General features: G+C 31.0%; 2 protein-coding genes across 2 annotated transcripts; both read left to right on the top strand.

Moving 5' to 3' along the window:
* The first annotated feature begins 3,695 nt into the window (after positions 1-3,695).
* Positions 3,696-13,197, top strand: LOC144855186 (inter-alpha-trypsin inhibitor heavy chain H4-like). The gene is given in 12 exon segments (XM_078713001.1): positions 3,696-3,812; positions 4,394-4,426; positions 5,118-5,278; positions 5,836-5,946; positions 6,076-6,208; positions 7,823-8,092; positions 8,534-8,819; positions 9,409-9,702; positions 9,705-9,910; positions 10,956-11,208; positions 11,999-12,061; positions 13,142-13,197. Coding segments are annotated over 12 exon segments (1,983 nt in total).
* Positions 13,198-13,266: 69 nt separating this feature from the next.
* On the top strand, positions 13,267-22,366 carry LOC144855185 (inter-alpha-trypsin inhibitor heavy chain H3-like). The gene is made up of 9 exons (XM_078713000.1): positions 13,267-13,341; positions 14,694-14,712; positions 14,972-14,995; positions 15,194-15,220; positions 15,386-15,412; positions 19,390-19,416; positions 19,811-19,924; positions 21,126-21,482; positions 21,965-22,366. Exons 1-9 carry the CDS (start codon positions 13,267-13,269, stop codon positions 22,186-22,188), a joined length of 894 nt encoding a protein of 297 aa, XP_078569126.1. The 3' UTR covers positions 22,189-22,366.
* The last annotated feature ends 1,839 nt before the right edge of the window (positions 22,367-24,205 follow it).

Raw genomic sequence — 24,205 nt, 5'->3', positions numbered from 1 at the left:
TGTTAGTTTATGGTCCCTCCAATTGTTCAATACCGAGCTTTCGCATCGGGACAATAGATGAAATGGAATCGGAGGACGGTACATGATGTAAAAGGATACAATTATTTATACAATTATTATTACCGGTATTATTAATCTGCGTATGCGTATAATAATAGGCTGTGAATTGACTTTCATTCTTCTAGATTCATTACAAAAATTAAGAATCCTCGTTCGCCTCTTGTAGGGTTTAATTAAGTGTTTTTATGTCATCCTTTGAACTTCGCAAAACGCAGAAACTTTGCAAACACGCCCACCAAACCCGCGCGTCTGCATGGTCTGCGTCACGCTGTGTTAATTACCGTTCCCTTCGTTTACCGTCCCGATGCGAAAGGTCCCTATTGTCGATAAAGGAGTGCGGTTCCGTTATTCATTATTTATTTATTTTTAAATTGAAAATTTAAAATAATAATATTATTATTATTAGTTTTTTGCCAAATAATGAAGATTAAATGAGTAAACATTAATTGCATTAAATTTAAAATTTTACAATAAGCAGATCATTGCCTTTCAGGATGCCTCACATAAAATAACTTTTTTAATTCCATATTCATATATTATTACGAATAACAAATTTAAAAGAAAAGATCTTAAAAATTAACCTATACGATTCAAAACGAAAAAAAACCCAAAACAATAAAAAAAGAACTTAACTAAAAGAATTAAAAACATAATTTACTGGTCTATATTCACCTTGGAAAATAGTGCCTCGAGTGAACGAATAGCCAATTACAATTACAAAAAAATAAAAAAAAATAAAAAGAAAAGAAAAGAAAGAAAGAGCGTACCACCACCAGTTAGGGCCTATCCTCACTGTTAGTTCCACTAACATAAACTGCATTATTGTTAGAGATTTTTTTGCCAACTTTTTTAGATAAACCTACTAAATATTTCTATTTTGTTTATTCAATGCGAATTACGGAAATAGTAGGCCTATGTTGTAAACCATTCTTCATCTACCTATTCTTATGAAATAATTCCATATAAAACAAATAATAGGCCTACCAGAAATGTGAAACTTACTTTGACCTCTAACATTTTTCTTAGAAGGTTGCACAAAACCATTCTGGTTAACTATAAGTACCCATTATAGTGCAATAAAAAGGATAGGATGTACCGGCATTAGATAAATTATATACGGAAACTAATTTTGCAAGACAAAAGAAACTACTAGAAAAATGTTTGCTTCCTAGAAAACGGTCAATACAAAACCTTTCGGTTAAATGCATATGATAGTAACCTAACGAACGGGGTATTTTTTACAACGCACCATAAATCGATAATATTAATGTGTTTTCCACTTTAAAATGTGTCCTTTCCATGAATGTGGCCATTTTCCCAAAAATGGTCAACAGAAAGTCCTTGGTCGATTCCAGTACCCACGTAATCTTTTCACAGGGCGTCAGGAATAATTTGCCTTTAGTTTCACAAATTGTAAACCTTGTTATTTTTTTGTCAGTTTTCAGTCGCGTGCAAACGCGACACTACAGCTCACTATGTCAGTCGGTTGGTCGGTCCGTTGGTCAGTAAACACTAACTCAAATTTTAGCACGCGACTGCAGCCATGTGTATATGGCCTTGTTTTTATTGGTAATGTTGAATAAAGGTCAATAGAACATGGTTTATATTTTTTTCTCTCTTCGTTATTGTGCCATTTCTTTTATTATATGGTGGTTTGAAATGTTTTCGCTGTTAGAGTATTGTTATGCGTTGTAATAAAGGTACACTGGTATCATAGATATGCATTATATCCATAAAAAGCTTACATTATGTTATTAATGTGCTGATTCGAAAGAAAATTTTATCCCAGAAAAAAGTAATATATGACGATTGAACGTTGGGAATAAATAGTAAAATGAACTGCCCCTCCCCCAACCCTAAAAAATCAAGTTCTAATAATCGTTTGTTTTTCCCGTGACTGCAATCACAATTTTATAACATTAACAAGTTGCTAAATTTATAAACTCATTCTTTTTTATTGTCTTATAGTTTTAGCTATATTCTAGTTCTTTGTTTTATTTTGTTTTTACCTTAAACAAACAAAGTGTTGTACATTGTGCTGGCGCAGGAAAAGATACATTAAAACAAGGCCAACAGCCATAAGTCGCGTTCTCTCAGAAAAAAATGAACTTTCAAAAAGTAATGTACTTTAAAACTTTTCTGTACATTAAAACAGTTCAAAAAGTACAGAAAAGCGATAAAACGCATAGTGATACCGGACCGACAGACAGACCGACAGACCGACAGACCGAAAATTGTTGGTAAGAAAATTATACCGTTAGTGGTTAGCACAGAAAGCGATTATGTAATGTAAGGAGGTTTTTTTATGTTATATTGTTTGTATCGAACTGTGTGGTTTCAAATATTTCCGTTGTCACAGGTTATTTACATCATGAGATGCATCGGATAATTGTTATCGTATGCTTATGAGATTGCATCTTTTTAATGAGAAACTTACATGCTAGGCCTATAATAAAAAATATAAATACAGAACAATTTAGCCGCTGCGGGAAATATTGTGCAAATCGAACGTTCGTTACAAATTTGCCCAACTATCATCATCTTTTATTTGAGCCAGCTTTCTTCCTCTTCCAAGGGGTTACTGATAAATGCCTAAATTCATTGTAAATATAATAGGGGCCTACATAATTTCATCTTGTAGTAATCAGTATTGCTTAAATGTTTAGTTTCTGTTTAACTTACAAGTAGATTCAACTGCTTATAGGTAATAGTTGTTGAGTCGATAGATATATCGTCGTACAATCGATTACATGGGTAATCGTCCACAGGACCACACCGAGGACCTTAAAGAGTCGAAGTTATTCACCAGTCGGATTTAAATCGTATCATAGTCACTGCATGTCAAGTTTACGATTCCTGGTTCAAATCTGGATTGATCTTACAATGTATAAAGTTTATACAAACGTGGTGAATATAAGTAGGTACTTATGGTCGAAAGTGAACATTATAAACTGCCAAGTTTCATAATTATTCTTGGAGTTACCTTACCATTTCCTAATGTCCATTGTCTTACGCTATTGGCTAGTTAAAAAAAATCAGCTGTGAACTCTGCTATAAAATGGAAGTTAATGAAATTATTAGCTGTCTACTTCTTGAAAGGTAAGTGGGACCTTATAAACTTGATTGTTATACATACTATTCTATTATCTAAAAAAATAGTTGACCTACGTCGATTATCGTTATTATTATATTATATTTGTTTAGTGTCAAAAAAGCTTAATTATTGAGAATGTTTTTTTTTCAACAGTATTTAAAATTTAAGTTTGTGTCGTTAAAAAAAATCCTGCCTTTTCAGCTCCGTCGAATGGAATGGCCATGTTGTAAGGCACCGCCGCCATATCCATAAAATCGGCACAGGTTCGGCCTCATCTTGAACATTAGTTAGCTTAGATAAGGACTGAAAATTGAAGGTTCACTTTTCGCATACGGCTCGTGAGCACGTTAAGGTATCCAGTTCAGGGTTTTTCCCGTTTGTTGGCTGTCCAACACAAAAAAATCTAGGAAAAAGGAATATAGTTGCATTTTTTATTTCACCTATTTGGTAGCAGCCTAGTTAGTTACGATGCAAGATAAACAGTACATTCCCCAAAAATGTGTACTGTTTGATAGTAAATTTTTTTTGTATTTAGATAGAAATGGATGCCAATTTTGCGTTGGTGTTGGTACTGACCATCAGCTGGGTAGTGAATGATGCCAGTGCTGCGTCAGCCTTCCTTACCACGAAGCGGAATTCTGGTGACAAAACTCTAGAAGTAAGTAACTTTGTATACATCATTATTATTATTATTACTATTTTTTGAAAAACTAACTCTACTACTTACTCGGTCTAATTTCATTTATTCACACTGTCATGTTTTCCTAAATTCATTTATAATCCAATCTTTGTCGAAGATGAAACCATGCTAGATAATATTTATTGACAGAGCAGATAAGACGTCGTAATCCATTACTGATCGAGTGACATAGATTCATAAAACCGATTTCATCATGGCTCTAGTGGGAGAATAATTTTCTCTGACTAGGACTATAGAAATTAGGTTCAGTGTACATAATTAGCTGTCCTTTTGCATTTAAAACAAACGAGTACATTTTTCGAGACGAGTGGATTCACACATTGGATTTGTGTGTGCTGTCATGAGAACCTTTTTTTTAACATGCTGAATCTTCAAGGTTTTGTGTTTTAATCCTTTTGTACTAGACGGCAGTCTTTTTGATAGACTCTTAATTTTATTTTAAATATACCAATGGTGTTATCTAATTATGCATCAATGGTGTTTTACGAATTTAAAACAGAGCTTGCAGAAATAAAAGAATTTAAAAAATTGTATTACAGAGAGCTTCAAGAAATGTAGCCACTGCTGCACACGTAAGTTATAAATTGTGTATGATTACATCTGAAATTGTTGTGAACTTTTATATTTCTATATTCTCTTTTATCATTAATTATACTTTCCATTAAATGTAACTTAAATATTAATAATTGGTTTTGCAGTATCAGAACGCTTGTTCAATTATAAAGTTTCCATGATAAATTCTACTGATTGTAAAAGTAAAAATCGGATCATAAAGAAGCATATAGTTAAAGTAAACGAAACAGGTCTACTGTTTATCGTCAATTATTTTTGCTGTTGTTGTTTTTCTATAATTTTACTTATCTTTAAATTTGAAAAGTTTTTGTTGTAGTAGTTTAGTATTTAATATTATTTCTTTAATTCATTCATAAAAGACAATTAAGAAAGAGTTATTCTTTAAGAAACAGTTTTAAGATTTTTTTTCTTCTAAATTTTAGGACGGAGGTTGGTTCCCGAATTATTTCGAAAATAAGATCATTCTAACACCAAAAGTGTTCTTAAAGTGTTCAAATGTTTTGTTCAATTCTGACCTAAGACCCCTCCTACCGCAATTATAAACTTTAAGCAAGTCTTTATATTATCTACTATGAATGTTAAACATTTCTTTAAGTTCTTTCAAAGCTAAGTGTATCGTTTTTCCTCTTTCACCCGTGTTTACACAAAGATCATGTTACTGCTTTACTCTAAATTGCAAATCTTTTATAGATCAAACCTGAAATCAGTAAATTAAATATAAAAAGTTCCGTGACGTCCAGATTCTCTAGCACCACAGTCACCAGTGTTTTGAGGAATCATGCCGACAACGCAGCGGAAGCTGTATTCATTTTCACTCTACCAGAGGAAGCTTTTATTGCAAACTTTTCAATGTATGTTACTTATAATGTTCTTCAAGACATAGTATAATTTAGGCATACTTTAATTCTTAAACCTATAGCATTCTTGCCATCACAATATTTCAATACAAGCCCTAACATTCGTTCTTAAGAGCATGCTTTCATGCAAGACACAGTAATGCAATATTATACATTTCATGCACATTTAAGTATCTATTTTTTTGTCTTTTTATTATTAGTTTTACAGTCACGAAATTAGATAATGTAGTTGGAATTCATACAACCTCGCATCTCTTTCTTATGACACTGTTAAGCATTATTACTGTTATTATTATTATTAACACACCTATGTAATCTAATCTAATTTTAAATAACTTTAAACATTTAAGAATTCTTAGTGTTATAATTCAATGTTTTAAATATTAGTAATAATAGCAGTGTTATTATTCATTGACACTCCTTTCACACGAGTCCCGTTTACCAATGTACCATTTCAAAAGATTTTTTTTCCAATACAATATTCATACTTTGTAATAAATGATTCAGATGAAATAAAGTATGATTATATCATTTTTATTCACATACTTTAGGGAAATAGACGACGTTACATATCCAGCAGAAATAAAAGAGAAGGAAGTAGCTATAAAAATGTATCAAGAAGCCAGGAGTAAAGGTCAAAGTGCAGCTCAAGTAAAGCAAAAGTAAGTAAAGTCTAAATCAACGGCGAAAAAAAACCTATCTACATTAGAATTGATATATTTTTAATTTGAATTGTTTTTAAATAGTATAGTTATATATATCTATAGTATGAGAGTATTATTATATTGTAGATCGAAAAAGAATTTCACTGTATCCGTAAATGTAGCCAAGAAAAGCTTTGTCACGTTTGAACTGATCTACCAAGAGATGCTGAGACGTAAGCTCGGTTACTTTGAGCATGTAACAAGTGTTCACCCGGGCCAGGTTAGGATAATTCTTTTTTTCTTATAATTAAATGTTGCATTTCATTCATCTCATTACATGATATTCATTCATGAAAATGGATAATATAAAACAGTTATAAAGATCATATAGTTTTATTACAAATATACTGTAGATCTATTAACAAAAATTGAAACAATTAAATTATTGAAATAGTTCAATAATTTTTCACTACGGGTCTCTCTCCAATTATAGCCACTTTTTGGACACAGCTTTTTAATTGAGTGGTCTTTTGTAATGTCGATTCCCTTAAACTAAAAACCGGCGATAGAAGTGTTCTTTAAGTTACCCTACATAAATGTTTACTTTTTCGTATTCATAACTTTCATATCACCATAATGAACGGTTAGCGGAAGAACCCATACAAAAACATAATATTCTATAATAATATCTTGAAACTCTAAAGATAAAAACAAATCATGCTATTTGAAAATAATCTTGGCTTGGGTAAATTTTAAATTTTGATCAGAAGTGCTTAACTCAATCTTTATCAAGGTCGGGGTTAGCCTATGTAAAGAGTCCTCTGCATTAATAGGGAGGTTTCGCAACCTTACGAATACGATAACGAAAACTGATACGTCAATGAAACCTTTGAGCTGATCCCCATTTCATATTCGTAAAGCGGATTCGTGTTAACGAATATCACCAGTCATATTCATAATTCGTAACTACAAATCGAGTATAGTTTTCTATATATTTTGCACATTTTGTAATTGAATCCGGAATGATTTATGATTATAATATAATTATAGATTTATTGAAAGTAATTTACTAAAATGCCAGGTCAAATTTGATAAATAGCAGTTTTTAAAGTCCTCACTCGCATTGATGTTACGCTAGGCCTAGGCAGCCAAGTACCAAGCAACACCTACCTGCGCTTCGCTCAAATTTACCGCAGTCATATTTTGGACGGCGCCCTCAATATTTCGTTGCCATGTGAAACAGATAAAGGGAGGTTTCTCAACCTTACGAATACGATAACGAAAACGGATACGTCACATATTTGTGAAACTTTTGAGCTGATCCCCATTTCATATTTGTAAAGCGTATTCGTGTTGACGAATATCACCATATTCGTAACTACAAAACGAGTATAGTTTTTGATCTATTTTGCACATTTTGCATTTGAATCAGGAATGATTCATGATTATAATATAATTATACTTTTATTGAAAGTAATTTACTAAAGTAATTTACTAAAATGCCAGGTCATTTTTGATAAATAGCAGTTTTTAAAGTCCTCACTCGCTTTGATGTTACACTAAGCCTAGGCAGTCAAGCACCAAGCAACACGTACTGCGCTTCGCTCAAATTTACCGCAGTCATATTTTAGATGGCGCCCTCAATATTTCGTTGCCATGCGAAACAGATTTTTACTGGCTTACGAAAAACGAATACGTGTGCGTGACGTATCCGTTTTCGTTATCGTATTCGTAAGATTGCGAAACCTCCCTTTTTACTGGCTTACGAAAACGAATACGTGTGCGTGACGTATCCGTTTTCGTTATCGTATTCGTAAGATTGCGAAACATCTCTATTGAGCATTTTAATTACGAAGATAATCTGGAAAACATTGTTTGCAAACTGTAACATTAGATTGTAAAGGAAATGAGCATAGAAATGGTGATTATTGAGGTACAAGGCTTGTTGGAAGTGAATTCAAGTTGGGTCGAACGTCGCAATAATGGAGACGAAGTAACAAAACACGATGTTGGCGAAATACAGCTTCAAGCCAGAAATACCAAAGCTGTATTAAGATATGCACCGACCATGGAAGAACAACGTCAGCAATCGGAAGATGGAATTCACGGAGACTTTGTCATTCGGTACGACGTTGAACACCCGAAAAATGGAGGTGAACTACAGGTAAAGATACATTTTAATTACGTATGCTTAAAGGAAAAACTTATTGAATTACAAAGTTTTGAAAAATAGTAGGCCTAATTCGCACCTAAATAAATATTCTCAGAATTATTTATTTTTTTTTTTTTAATTATTTAAAGCATTCAGATAAATTTCTAAAATAAAATATTATAGTATAAATTCAAATATACTCTATGAATTTATTTCATTGCATATATTTAACAATTTTATATAGTAACTGTACAGAACCAATTTATCAACCGAATACATTTTCATTTAATTTTCATTTATTTATTCGACCAATACACAGATACAGAACAGAAACAAAGCACAAAGGTCAGGGGCAATTAAAGCAAAACAATTACTATAACTCAAATTATTTTTATTTTTATAATATTATATTAAAGAGAATCACAGGTCATTTTCCAAATTTATTTGTTTCAGATTGTGAATGGCTACTTTGTTCATTACTTTTCTCCTGAAGGCCTACCAGCGGTTCGTAAGAATGTTGTGTTTGTTATTGATGTCAGTGGTTCTATGTCTGGACGGAAGCTTCAACAAACCAAGCAAGCTATGTACACGATTTTGGATGACTTAAGAGAAATTGACTTCTTCAGTATTGTAAAATTTAGCTGTAATATAAGAAAATGGAAAGACCACCTGAAACAAGCAAGCTCTTACAATATTAGAAGTGGAAAGAACTATATAGAGTCGTTACATGCCAAAGGAGGTGAGAATAATGAACTATATCTTAACTTAATGATGACGTTGAAAACACATTCATTTGATTCATTTATTTCACTTCACATTACTAATAAAATAAATGTAATTAATAGGCCTCTAAAAGCAAAAAAGAAAAATAATAACAGTATAAAATTTGAAACAATTGAGAAGACTCTCATAATAGTAATTTCTTTACTAATAATATTTAACACAGTTCGAATATAAAACAAGTAAGATATATTAAAAATATTAACTAAGATTATCTATACATATGTATATAAAAACAAATTACAAAGAACCTTCAACAATAATAGTTTAGGTTTACGTTTAATAAGAAGCAGTTATTATTGTAGTGAACTTTGTGTGTAATAATAATAAACACGTAATTATACTACTATCTACTACAAAAAGTTATTTATATACTGTTAACAAACAATAATAATTTTAAATGTTGAAACATTATTTTTGTATCTCAAGTCACACTTATTATCAATGCTTTAAGTTAAGTTAAGGAAATGATACAGTAAGATTAGCTTTATTTGTTTTCTTTAGTATCACTTTAACCAACTAATAGTAATTGTGTTTCTTTTATTCAGGAACAAATTTGAATGGTGGTCTGATGGAAGGCATCAGATTACTACGTAGTAGTGATAACAGTGGCGTATCTATGGTTGTGATGCTTACCGACGGCTTACCTACAAATGGAGTGACTTCATTTACAAGAATACAAACCAATATAAAACAAGCAATACAAGGCAAATATTCTCTGTTTAACATTGGATTTGGAGATGATGTTGACTATTCGTTTCTTGAAAAATTAGCGCTTCGAAATGACGGTCTGGCAAGAAAGATTTACGACGACTCATATGCAAGCATTCAATTGAAAGGGTTTCAACTCCACTCCTCCATAACATTGTGTTTAACTACCCAGAAGATTTGGTAGAACTTAACAGCGTAACGCAGACAACGTTTCCTAATTACTTTCAAGGAACTGAGATTGTTGTAAGTGGAAAATTGAAAACATCAAACAGCTACGACATTCTTGATGTAACGATTGCAGCAAACTCTTTAGAATTTCCACTTACAATTCACACAGAGGTGCGTTAGTATTTTTTATCATTTATTTGTTATTATTGTTGTATTTACAAACAATTAACCTGTTTCTATTGAAACTTTGAAACTGGTTTTTGTAGTTTGTTTTATAACAAAGGTCGCGTTACAAGTCATATCTACACAATTAAAACTGGTTTGTCGTTTGTGGTTGTTTAATGGCATTATCATTATTAATTATCAAAATGTTCGCGCCATTAAGTGACATGAGATAAGGTCAAGTGTAGACTACGTTTACATATTTTACGTATTTTAATTTGACAAGAGCATGAACTTTGGGCCCTTGGATTGAACAATACATTCTGTTGGCATGTACCTTAATAATTGTTCATATCCTATCATAGGAAAACACAGTTTCACATGTATCACTTTGTAACAGACCCTCGACTCTAGGCCTAACGTTACATAATATAGAAACTGGACCACAATGTAAAACAGATACACTGTTATCTGATTGTTTTATCCTGTATAAATATATTATTTATAAACCCCAAGTGAGATACAAAAGATGCTGTACCCGGAATTTGTCTATGATACTGGACAAATATAGTGAAATGTTGAGATACAGCACTGAGAGTCAGGTGATTAAAAGGCAATACAATATCACGAAAACAAAAAGAAACGTACCATAGTTAGGTTATGTTGTACACTGATCTACCATGTGCACATGTATTTCTTAAATCGTATAATAATCTCGTAACATACGAGGTGAAAATAAATGTATGTTCAGACATAACGAATAAACTCTACTAATTCTTAGCGGTTGTGTAGTCAACAGCACTTGTGTATCAAGATGCACCGGACACCGTCTCTATTTTTGAATAACAAAAAAATCATTTCTTTAGCGATTGTCTAGTATTGATGGGCTAATCCAGACATAAGATGGATGCCGTGTACAACGCGACGTCTTAATCTCAATAGAAAATAAAGAGTATAATAAATGTTTTTGTATTACTAATTTTATGAAAATAATAATAATAATTATTATGACATTTTTTAAAGATAATATATACTGATTTATGATTTATTTCAGCCAAACGAAGAACTTCTCGGTGAGGATACGGTTGATGATTTTGCTCAGCGGCTGTGGGCCTACCTGTCGATCAAAGAACTTTTGCAAAAAAGAAATATAAGCGACAATCAATCAGAAAGAGATGACCTGAAAGAAAGAGCTCTGAAACTGTCATTAGAGTATCATTTTGTTACTCCATTAACATCGCTTATTGTTGTAAAGCCAGAGAATGGGAATTCATCTAAAATAACAAAACAACCTCAACAACCAATACGTGAGATATTATTTTCGGTTTTACTTTTTGATAATCCTCCTATAATACTTGATATTACTGTGTTACGGTTCACTGTCATACAATCGTACATTAAGGATTTACTGTGCTTACTTTCCTACTGGGCCTAAATATATATTATATACAATTTAAAAATATCACCGGTTTAATACCGGTACTCATTTGGTAAAACATTAATATAATATAATTTGAGTAAAAAACTTATTGTAATACAATAATGCTTAACTTTTGCATATCATTGCTGCAAATCCTTTGTCATATCCAATCCTCTATAGTAGAGTAGGAAATGGGGGTTCTCATCCACCCCTGTGGTATATTTTTTTAATGTGATTTTTTATAATCCCAATTATGTCTAGTAACCAGATCAGGTTGTTAATCAATTTAAAATCGTGTCCCATGGGGTTGTTTTTGACCCATTATGTATTAATATTGATGCGTCGAAAGTTTCATGATTTCATGTTTTGTGACAATATCCTGGGTTGTATTGACTAATTTCTTTCAGGTTAGCAGCAATATCCAATGTCGGTGTGAATGTTTGACTATGCCGGGTCTCCTCTTCATAAACATGTTGTTATGTCTTTTTGTGTTACCTTCCTTTCACAGTTATACAGACAGTATGTCGATAAAAAACAACATGTTGTCCATTGCGCTAAAGTTTTACATTCTGGACAGGCACATTTGTATACAAAAGGATAAACGTCCCCAAATCCCTAAAAAACTACTACTAATAATGTTTAATAGTCTAATTAAAATGTAATTATTTCTTCTTTAGAGCGTAAAGCGAGAGGACGAAAGGTAGAGGTTGATTCTCATCCTACAAACAGTAAGGGTAAAGGTAATTTAATTAGGAGAGATACTCCGTTTCTGAAAATGCATTAAATAGTTACACTATTAAATTGTGCTATTTACACGCTAATAATAATATTACCACACATTTTATTAAAAACGACTTTCCGGAAAAACTTTAATTAAAGGAAAACAATATTCAATTTGTTGGTCAGAAAAGGATTTTCGTTTTCACCCGTTTATTTTGTATTTTTGCAAGTGAAAACATAAAGAAGTAAGTCTGATTTTATTAATCTAATTTGTTAATGTTTTGAAGTCGGTAACTGTAAAATGAAGTGAAAGCAGAACTGATAAAACGTATCTACAGTACTCTGAGAACTATATTAAAAAAAAAATTTACTTGATTTCAAAACCAAAGTAAAGATTTAAAGTGTTTTTTTCAAACAATCGTGGCATATCTATGTACATTATTACAGTTGTTGTGAGTGTTTATGTCATCTTGACTCCATTTCAGTTTATTAGGTAGGCCTAAACGAATTTCACTTTATTTTGTCCTTAAATAGCTAAAGATTTTAAGCATAATTCATAGCTATATAACTATTTTAAAACATTTAGTTAAAAAGTGTTAACATATTTAAGAACATTATAATAAAACACTTTACTCAACAATATAGAAAACATCATAATAGTATATAGTATACAGACAGTATAATTGCACAATTTTCTGCTAATTTGTAAAACTAATTTGAAAACTGTTAATTGAGTTGAATAATAAAATAAAATCTCTAATTTATCTATGATATGTGAAGACTGTTTTCTATCTTAGTTTAAAGAAGCTGATTTTAAAAAGTTTAAATTCTCTAATAATAATATAGAGAGCTTATAAAATGTTTTGAATTTGTGATGGGTATTTTGCAAATTATTCCATTATACGCAGTTTTTATCGAATTTGTAATAAATAAATAAACACAATATTCATGTAAATCAACACTATAATAATACGTACTAACTATTTACGTTTTACAGGAGGTTCTGGGTCTGTCTTATCCGGAAGTTTTCCTGTTAAAAGTTACAAATCTGCTCACCGTAAGTTTCAAATTTCAAATATATTTGATATTTATTTTACTAGATGAAATTCTTGAAGATATCATCTCTAAAACATTAGCAACTCTTATTCTTTTATAAAATATATCATTGCTCTCGTTATAATAGCTCCTGCTATATCTCCGCCTTGGGGCAGACCCAGTGGTTATTATGGACGGCAACCTTATGGAAGAAGAGGGTTTTATGAAAATCGGTATATGCCTAGAAGTAGACATTATTATAGAGGTACGTTCTAAAAGACCTACGTTTCAAATTAGGTAGGCCAGGATATTATAAGCATATAAATTAAGGCGGGAATAATACGAAAAATGTGTGGAAATATATATGTCTCGGTTACTTACCTTAACTATCAACTATGCTTTCATATCTGTCTTAAAACGACTAATAAATTGTTTTCGATACAAATCTTAAAACGTTGTGTTACAGTAAAATGTAACTAATCTACACAAAAGTAAAAACTTCCGCAATTGTTAAAACATAATACAAATATAAACAAGGACATATACATGGCTGCAGTCGCATGATCAAGTTAGTGTTTACTGACCAACCGACTGACCAACCGACCAACATAGTGAGCTGTAAATGTTACCCGCATTGTCACAATTTTGAAAAAAAGTTAATAGCAAAAGTGAAAACTGTTTGATTACAAATTCCATCGTGGAACTTTATTTGTGTGATGTCACACTGTTTTTTATAAAATGAAAAATATAAGGGAAAAACTCATCATTCTGTTATTTTGCATGCTGTTGTATTTCTCTTGTTAAAATCACCGTACTGGTTCCTATAACCATACCTTTATATTTGTGTTAAATTGTTCAGTTGTGGTTTTATTAAAAACTTTAGGACGCAGACCCACACAAATAATGAACCGTTTATCATATCCCGGTAAGTTCAGCTGCACTTTTTGATATTTATTTTGTTGTAATGCAGCACCTGTTATAAATATTGTATGGAAACAAAATTGTCTATTATTTTGATTTTCATACACAGTAGCACAAAGTTATGTTCCAGAAAATAAAAATATTTATGCTTCTAATATGCATTTATATATTTAAATAATAAATACTGATTAAAAAATGTTCATATTAAATGACTTGAAGCCAAGTTCGAATTAATTTTTCTTATAAACGTTAAACCATTTGGTTATTTTCAGTAGCAAAGCCTCAATCAAGCCTTAAAATAAGTAAGTTAATTTATGTTAATATTTATTTCATCTAAAATTATATACACAATTAATGATAAACTGATCGCCTTTGTTGATTCGAGATAATAACATATAAATTAATATAGAAATTAAAATACAGCTATAAAAACATATCTTATAAATTTAAGAACAAAACAGAGTTGAAAAATGAAAATAAAATATTTAAACAACTGAAGAAATGTTTAAAAGAAAAACTACCTAAATCTAAAATGGTTTACAATTATTATTTCTTCTTATTTTCTTTAAATAGATGTATTCGATCGATTTTATTGTTTAGGAATTTAAAATAAATTCAACAAAAAGTTGTGGAAAGAATAGTATCGTTAAAAAATGAGTTTTTAAATTGTATTCATAATTGAGTTGTCTGTTTTAGTTAAAAGGCACTGCTGCGGGTATTAGTGGCTGGATCTTAGTGGATCTCAATTCAAATGAGCAAAACGATAAAAATAAATTAGCTACTCGAGAGTGGTGTTCCTTTTTTTTATTTTGAATTTTAAAAATACCCACAGATTTTCCACTGATTTTGGCAATCAATTACCATAGACTGACAAACAACGTAATACATACATTAAAAATGTTATGCTGTTTAAACTTTATTTCAACAATGATGTTACTAAAAACAATTACATATTTCTGTTCATTACTTTTTAGCTACCAGACCGACAAAAGCAATTAGTAAGTTAATCCTTTTATTGGGTAATGAGAAACATGATCATATCATTGTATTGTCTTGAATACATACATGGACATCGTGCTCATATAACAACTCTATATAATAAATAATTAATCTTGTAATAAATCATTCATCATCAATGTTTATTTTATTATTATTTTTTTAATTTTCAAAATAATGTTTTGATAATTGAATTTCAGCAACCCTACCAACAACTCAGGAACCGAGTAAGTTAACAGTGTTCTACTTTGTAATGTAATACTTTAGTGTTATTAAAAAACATTATTCTATGAGTTCGTGGTGTTTTTGACTTGTATAATAAAACGTATGACATACATATACTCTTTTTTTTTAAATCACAATGTTAATTGATCATTTTTGTATCACTTCAGCAACCAAAAAGCCAGCATACAAAACTGGTAAGTAATAATGCAAGTAAAACATATATTTGTAGTACAAATTTACAATAAACAACAACAGCAACAGCAACAACAACAACAACAGCAGCAACAACAATAGCAACAGCAACAATAACAGCAGCAACAACAGCAACAGCAATAGCAATAACAACAACAACAGCAACAACAGCAGCAACGGTAACAACAGCAACAACATCAACAACAACAACAACAGCAACAACAACAACAGCAACAACAGCAACAACAGCAGCAGCAACAACAGCAACAACAGCAGCAACAACAACAACAGGAACAGCCATAACAACAGCAGCAACATCAACAACAGCAACAACAACAGCAACGGCAACAACAGCAACAACATCAACAACAGCAACAACATCAACAACAGCAACAACAGCAACAACAGCAACAGCAACAACAACAACGACAGCAGCAGCAACAACAGCAACAGCAGCAGCAACAACAGCAACAGCAATAACAACAGCAGCAACAACAACGACAGCAACACCAATAACAACAGCAGCAACATCAACAACAGCAACAACAACAGCAACGGTAACAACAACAGCAGCAACAGCAACAACAGCAACAACAGCAACACCAGCAACAACAGCAGCAACAGCAGCAACAGCAACAACAGCAACAACAGCAACAGCAACAACAGCAACAACAGCAACAACATCAACAACATCAACAACATCAACAACATCAACAACAGCAACAACAGCAACAACAGCAACAACAGCAACAACAGCAGCAGCAACAACATCAACAACAGCAGCGCCAACAGCAACAATAGCAACAACATCAACAACAGCAACAACAGCAACAACAGCAACAGCAACAAAAGCAACAACAGCAACAACAGCAACAGCAACAACATCAACAACATCAACAACAGCAACAACAGCAGCAGCAACAACATCAACAACAGCAGCGCCAACAGCAACAATAGCAACAACATCAACAACAGCAACAACAGCAGCAACAACAGCAACAGCAACAGCAACAACAGCAACAACAGCAACAACAGCAACAGCAACACCAGCAACAACATCAAAAGCAACAATAATATATATATATATATATATTTAAAGATTGTATAAAAATAATTTGTATATTATTTTGTTAACCTATCATATACATTTTTTAGTGTGCATTGTAAAAAAGTTTACGTCATCTTTACTGATTTTCAATTAATGACGTAAGCGATGTATAAACCATCGATGTTAACTTCGAGAGATTTATGTAGTTTAACTCCTACCTCGTATTTGGAAAACTAATTTGGTTCCAAACTTGTGTAGGACATTTTTGCAAATTATTCCGTCTTCTGTAGTGTGGCAAAACGTTTAAAAAAATAAATATTTTCATGTAAATCAACAATAGGACCTAATACTTTGTTCTGTACAATTCGGTTTACATGATGTTTTGGAACGGGCTCATCCGGAGGTTCCAAGGTTGGACGCCGTAAGTTTTAAATAGTATCCAAAATCAAGACACATTACAAAGAAAACATGTTTGTACATTTTGCAAACAATTTGTTCGTAATTTGTTTTGTTGGCCTTCATAAATTAATAATATTTAGAATGTAATACTAATTATTCATTCCTGATAAAGAACAGCAAGTCGACATTTAGACTCTTATGGCGGTTTCCATTATTTTGTTTACGCCTTGAAAGCCAGTTACCATTATTTTATTTCACGAAGAAGTACTTCTTGAAAATAAAGTATCTAAAACATTGAAAGAAAAAAAACATTTACGCACACTCTATCTACATATTACGTCTATTTTTATCATTCTAACAGATAGCTTTTTGCAAGGGCAACGGGATATGTTATATGGACAACCAAATGGTAGAAGAAGCAGATTCCCTGAAAGATTTTATAGAGGCAACAAATATTTTCAAGGAACGTTCTGACATTTTAAAGTAGTCTATAATGATTCGGCATTATACCGAATTCTAAATTAGGCGGAAACAATACAAAAACATTTCTTGAAATATAACAGTCTTATCTGATATCTGAAAGTATTCTTTTATAATAATTGTTTTTTAAAACTTAACGACACATTATTTGGTTTTCGAAAATGTAAAAGTCATTAGTTAGATCTCTAAATGCTCAAACGGTAAAAACATAACAATTCACAATTATAAACAATAGCCCCACTGTAAATAAAAAAAAAACCAAAAACAAATGATCCTTGAGCAATTGTAAAAACAAAATACACATTTATCCGCATTATGAAAAAAAAATATCAACATTAACATAAGATAAGATAATACGATTTATAAAGCAGACATAATCACAAAGTGCTCAAGGCGTTTGAGAAAACCATGACAGCTGCTAACCTTAAAACTAAAAAACAACAGAAAAAATTTAAATAAAAAACTGGAATAAAAGCAGATCAATCAAACCCACGTCACTGCTTCCGTTTACCGGTAAATTAAGGTGCACAGATCTGCTAGAACAGTAAAAAGAGAAAACTATTTTGGATATTAAATCAGACATTATTTCAAATCAAATAAGAAAAAAATATATACTTGTTATTTTGCTGTTGATTTATAATTATCTTTTAACCCCCTTTCCTCTTGTTAAAATTACCTTACTGCTTCCTATATCCACAAATTTATATTGAGCATTGAGTGCATGCATTATTTTAATTTAATAATTGTTTTGTAGGACTCACATTATCAGAATTATCGAAACTTATATTACTCTCTGGTAAGTTCAGCTGCACTTTTTGAGATTTCCTTTTCAATCCACCTGTCATAACAAATTGCATAGGAAGAATATTTTGTATTAGTTTTATTCTCATACACTGTGCCACAAAATAATGTTTTAACAAATTACATACCTATGGTTCTAATATACATTTTTATTTTAAAATAAATAAACACATACTGATTAAAACATTTAAGATAAATTAAATGAAGTTCGAATTAATGACTTTCTTTTAAATGGTAAAATAATTGGTTATTTTCAGCACCAACATCTCATCCAAAAGTTAAAAGAAGTAAGTTTATATTAATTTGTTACTATTATTTTATTTTAAGATATACAAAGTCAAACGTTTGTCGTCTTAGGCTATTGGAGATAAAAGAATATAAATATTATATTTTAGACAATTACATTTATTAAAGTTATTTAAACAGAATACATTGGCTGTTGATGTATATTTATCATTAAACCTTTTTATTCTCTTGTTACATTAAACGTACTGCTTCCTTATTATCCACACATATATATTTGTGCATTGTATTAAATTTGTTTTTGCGTTGTTTTTATTCAACAATTTTCTTCTAGGACGCACACCCTCACACGTGAACCGTTTATCCGTTCCCGGTAAGTTCACATGTACTTTTCATTAATTAACGTGTTGATATTTCACTAAACCTTTCTCTCTTAAAGCTGTATAATACGTATTATTACATATTAGTTAGCCAATCAAAATCGATTCAAAAACACCCACAGCATTACAACTTTTATAAGTCAAGTGGTCATTTTTTAGTTGTTTTTTTTCATTGAATAGGAATTTCGCCATAAATAAGCAAATTAATTAAGAAAAATTCGGTTGACAAACCACCTAATAATTATGAAAATGTTTCAGGCCTTGCCACTTCATTTAAAATATTTCTTTTCAACCAAAGTGTTATTCAATAACAGATATTACATATTAATTATTAGGCTTTTGCATATAAAATAAGTAATTATTAAATTTGTCATTTAACTCTGCTTCATTACTTAGCTACCAGACAGACAACACAATCAACTAGTAAGTTAATCATTTATATTGGGTAATGAGAATAAACAAAAATGTTATCAGTATTATAAATATAGGCCTATAGCGCAACGTATAAATCACAAAAATGTTGTATTTGCCTTGAATATACATACATGGACATCATGCTCATAACCACCACTAACCACAATGTTAGATTTACTATTTGTTTTATAATGTTTTCTTAATTGATTTTCAGCAACCAGACAGACAACTCAGGAACCTAGTAAGTTAGAAGTGTTATACTTTGTATTACATGCAATGTAATACGTTCATGTTATTAAAAACATTAATCCAGGAGTTCGTAGTGTTTCTAACATTTTAACAACTAACTTAACATTTTGTAAATATAACTTTAATATGACATTTCTATAATCTTATAATCATACAATGGTAATTAATTTAAATCATTGACTATTTTTGTATCACTTCAGCAACTAGACAGACAGCATAGGAAACGAAAGTTATATTTTATAGTACATGTACAAAATAATGAATCATCTCCCGGTACGCTAGTATGTTGTTTTACGCATTACGTCAGTCATTCGTTAATCAGGCATAAGAAATGCCATCAAAGTTTCAGAATAAAAGTAATTCATTAATAAATGACTGCCTTTCAGGCGTTGGTGATATTCAATATCTTGTTAGAATACCGGATTCTAACGAATACGTTTGTTTCAACATTGAAAGCTACCCAGGCGATGTTTATAGTTTAATTCACGATCCTAAACGAGGTATGTAATGTATATAATATATTATATAATATCTAAATCATCGTAGCCTATCAGTCAATGTGTGCTTTACTTGATTGTACATAAAGTTATGAAATAATTTAATTAGTAAAAACTTGTATTATTGATAAAATTGTTTATCAATACAATTTTTTTATTGACATGGGATATGTTTACCATGGTTTCTGCTAAACGAATGCAGCACATCTTTATTTATTAGCTTTCTTTGATTTCACAACGTTTTTTTAAAGCATTTATATGAACGGTCTTTAGAGATTTATTCGTTCATATGATAATTATTCCACGTAAACTATCATTGTTTGTTCTTTTTTTTGTTCTTTGTTCCTGCTGTTAAAGGACATTGAGGTTTAATGCACTATAAAAGCCAACATTAATAATTATTAAACTGGTAAAACTCATGTTTGTATGACCGTTTCAAATTTACCACCAGGCATCAGAATGCACAATACGATTTGCTGTGAAAGTTGGGGTTCATAAAGGCTACTTTTATATACCTTATCTTCGCTTTTTTTTTCTTAATTTATAATCCAGCGCGACTGTAAAGTCATATAACGAAGTTATACAGTTAGAGATCAATCTTCTGACAAAGTTATACAATCTTATGTTAACAAGCATTAGAGATTATATGCAAACAAAATTCGTTGAAAGAAAGGAGAAAGAGAGAGAAAAAAAAGATCCTGACAATTTTTTTCATTTTTTTTGTTTATTCATTTAGCATCAATACAAATAAAAAGACATAACAATTGGAATAATAAAATTGAAAAAAACAAACAAATTAAATGGATGGAAGGACGGCCATAAAATCGACATGTAAATTTATTTCTAATGGGGTCCATTGTAAGAGAAATCGGAGATGTGAAAGTGAACAATAACAATAGTTATCTGCCAAGTGCAGATAATCAAAAAACAAATTGTAAATTAATAAGTCTCCTTTTCAAAGAAAACACAAATTATGACGATGAATAGGCCTAATATTTAATTGGCGAGTGTAACCATCAATCGCAAAAATGTTAAAGAATTTGATTGTGATAAAAAGAACTTGTGTTCAAAACATCAATATCTGTGGTGGTATGTTTTTTGTTAAAGTAAATTATCGATTCATAGCGTGATATGATATAAATTGTATGTTCTTACATTATAAGTTAAATTAATAAGTTATTATTATTTATTTTTTATTTTTTAGGAATCAACATTGTTGGTAAAATTAGTGTTAAAACTGATTATCAAAATTCAAAGCCCCAGAAACGTCCCTTGTTAAGAGAAATAAACTTTGAGTATAGAAATGCAACGATAGTCGTAGCAACGTCATATATGAAAGTGGAAGACGCTGTCCTCAATTGGCAAGACATTCATTGGCGGGGTGACCAACATTTATCACTAACCGTAAAAAATGACCAAGTTCGGGTAATGATTGGTACAGATATTACCTTGGTTGTCATACGGTATAGGTATCCACGTGGAAGCTCAAATCAAGTGTATTACTTGGGATTTTATGTTGAAGTTGAAAGAGGTTTCTCCGATGAAGTACATGGCTTAATTGGTAAGAATTAATGTGTCACTCAGGACGTATGCTAAACGTTTCCGAGACAAGTAGTATAAAGGCTGCTACACACTAGGACGTTCGACAATTGACGATAAATAGAAAATATACATTTTTCTTAAATAAACAAAATAAAAATTAGAGAATTGTTTTATTCTAGAATTACTTTTATAAAAACTAATATCGCAATGGAAAATACGTCAATAAGAACAATAAATCATTGTATCGCCATGATATTATTGCTCTTATTATCTTATTAATATTATTATTACAAAGACAGCATAAATGATTATCCTATAGTTTATAGTGAGAACGTTTTTGTTGGAATTCATAGATACGTATCTCGTTATCTTCTTAGTAATATCAAGTGGTGCTTTCGCGTACTTTAAATAACAATAATATATTTTTTATTAATAAAGGCCAACTTTATAGAAGTACGTTATCAAATTTTAATTAACTGTTTGTACTATTGTCATTCATAGGACAATTTTATAGCAGAGATCACCGTATAACCCGTGACAAAATATACGCCGATAAATCTACTATAAAGACCACGCTAATTGTGAATTCTCGTCAAGTTCCCGTGACACTGAAACATGCTGACGAACCTGGGCCTGGTACAAAACAAACTCGTCAGTGCTGGTTTGCAAAAAACAACGGAATGGGCCTAATAGACGGCTTATACGGAGACTATCTGGATGTCTAAAATTTAATCCCACGATGTTTGACAGAGGTTTATATATGATTCAATAGTAGGCTAGTTTTCAAATATAAAAATTGATTAACTTTAGATATATTTAAATTATATATATCCACAGTATTAAAAAAATAAACTTACTCTACTTAATGTAAAATAATAATACAGGCAATATCTTATAAAATACCATTCATTGTCTTGAATCGCAAAAGTAAAGTTAGAACAGTTAATTTCAAAAGCTTTGTTTATTAGTAGAATTATTTTTAATTGTTATATATGGTTAGATTTTATGTTAATTGCGTTGTACAATCTAGATAACAATTCTGTATAATAACCAAGCATTGTATACATCGTATTTTTTATATTATATATGTTACGATAAATATTATAGTAGGCCTAATAATATTGTCTTCATCCATAATTAGGTTTTAAAAAGTGCTATTCTTATACTACGATCAAGCATAGGATATTCTGTAATGCAATTACAGGAACAACATTAATTCAAAGACCATATCTTAATTTTTAAAACATAAACATAATGAGTATTGTGATACAGTTTTAATAATGTGTGATGCACAACAATTTTTTAATAATTGGTGTCAATAATCAATAATAGTGTAGAGTGACACCAAATCATTCAAACAATAGTCGTCAGTGAAATTACATCAACATCAACTAAAGTAACTACATATGCACAACAGGAACCATCCAACGACATGCCATTTTCCCTGTAGCCATAAACTAAAAGTTTGGAATTGCAATGAAGTCTTTTTTGTCCGATAATAATTGCTGATGTTGCCATAGAGAAGAAGCACACATTCTGGTTGCCTACTATAAGCAAAATGCTCTTGTAGTTTGATCTTGCCTAAGATTTTATTAAACATACCAAATGTCATTGCACACGAGGCTAATTACATTTTTACGTTGTTTGAATGCAAATTTTATATCTAAATCGAAGGGATTTCATTGCCCCCAAGTTAGAAAAATAATTCTGAAACTCGACCATTAACTCGATTTTAATTAAGTAGTTCTTTACAGGAATGCAATGGAAAAAATTGTCAGATAAAGTAATAATATAATTCTCTACAAATGCACATAAGGTAGTACAATCAAGAGTGTTATTTATACCTAATAGAATCGTTTACAGATAAACGCCAAGTTAGGTCTTATAAAGCCAATATCCTTATTAGTCACAATTAACGTTTGATCTAGATTCTATTTTCCTCTTAATTTTTTTTTCTTGGCACGTTGTCGATACTATATCCGTCAATAATACAAAGAGTTAAAGGTTAAAATGATCCGACCTCATTAAGAACCTTTAAAGTTACTTAAACATTCGTGTAACGTGAATCCAGCCAACGGGAATGTTGGAATCCTATATAAATAAATGCATTTATAATGTGATAATAAGTTGTTTTGTGGTGCTCTTGGATAGAGTGTACTAATGCTTGTGAGGTGTCTGAGATGAGGATTTGTTAGAAGACCATGTCACGTTGATGAATGGCAGGGTCTATTAATTCGCAGTTTCGGTAAATGGGTTCTGTGATGGATATACTAGTAACAATGAGAAGCAATTGAGTTGGCAATATAACCAGACAATGTTGCCTCTCATTTTTTATGTTTCAATTCAATTCAATTTATTCCACATTTTACAATACAAAAAATAACATACATCACGTATGCTAGACCCGGGGGACTCCAGCAGCCGAACTTTTTGGTTTTTATTTTGTTTATCGTATTTTAAAACAAAAAAAATTAATTGTATGCGCTTAATGTGGTGTTGCGGCAGTAATAAAACATACATAATGCAAACTGTTGCTGAGAAAATAGTCAATTAAACCGTTAGTGGTTAGCAGATAACAAATTATTCAATGCATAAGGAGGCTTATTATTGTTTATATAACAATTTGTGGTTTCAAATATTTCTTTTTTTAGGTTATTTACATCCTGAGAGACCTACCACCGGCACAATTTTTTTGTTTTATTAAGAGTTGTCACCATATACTAATGCTAGTACATCCTAGTA

This window comes from Antedon bifida, chromosome 11, assembly GCF_963402885.1.
Source record: "Antedon bifida chromosome 11, ecAntBifi1.1, whole genome shotgun sequence".
NCBI lineage: Eukaryota > Metazoa > Echinodermata > Crinoidea > Comatulida > Antedonidae > Antedon > Antedon bifida.
The sequence above is the reverse complement of the archived record's forward strand: the minus strand, read 5'-3'. Positions and strand labels throughout refer to the sequence as shown.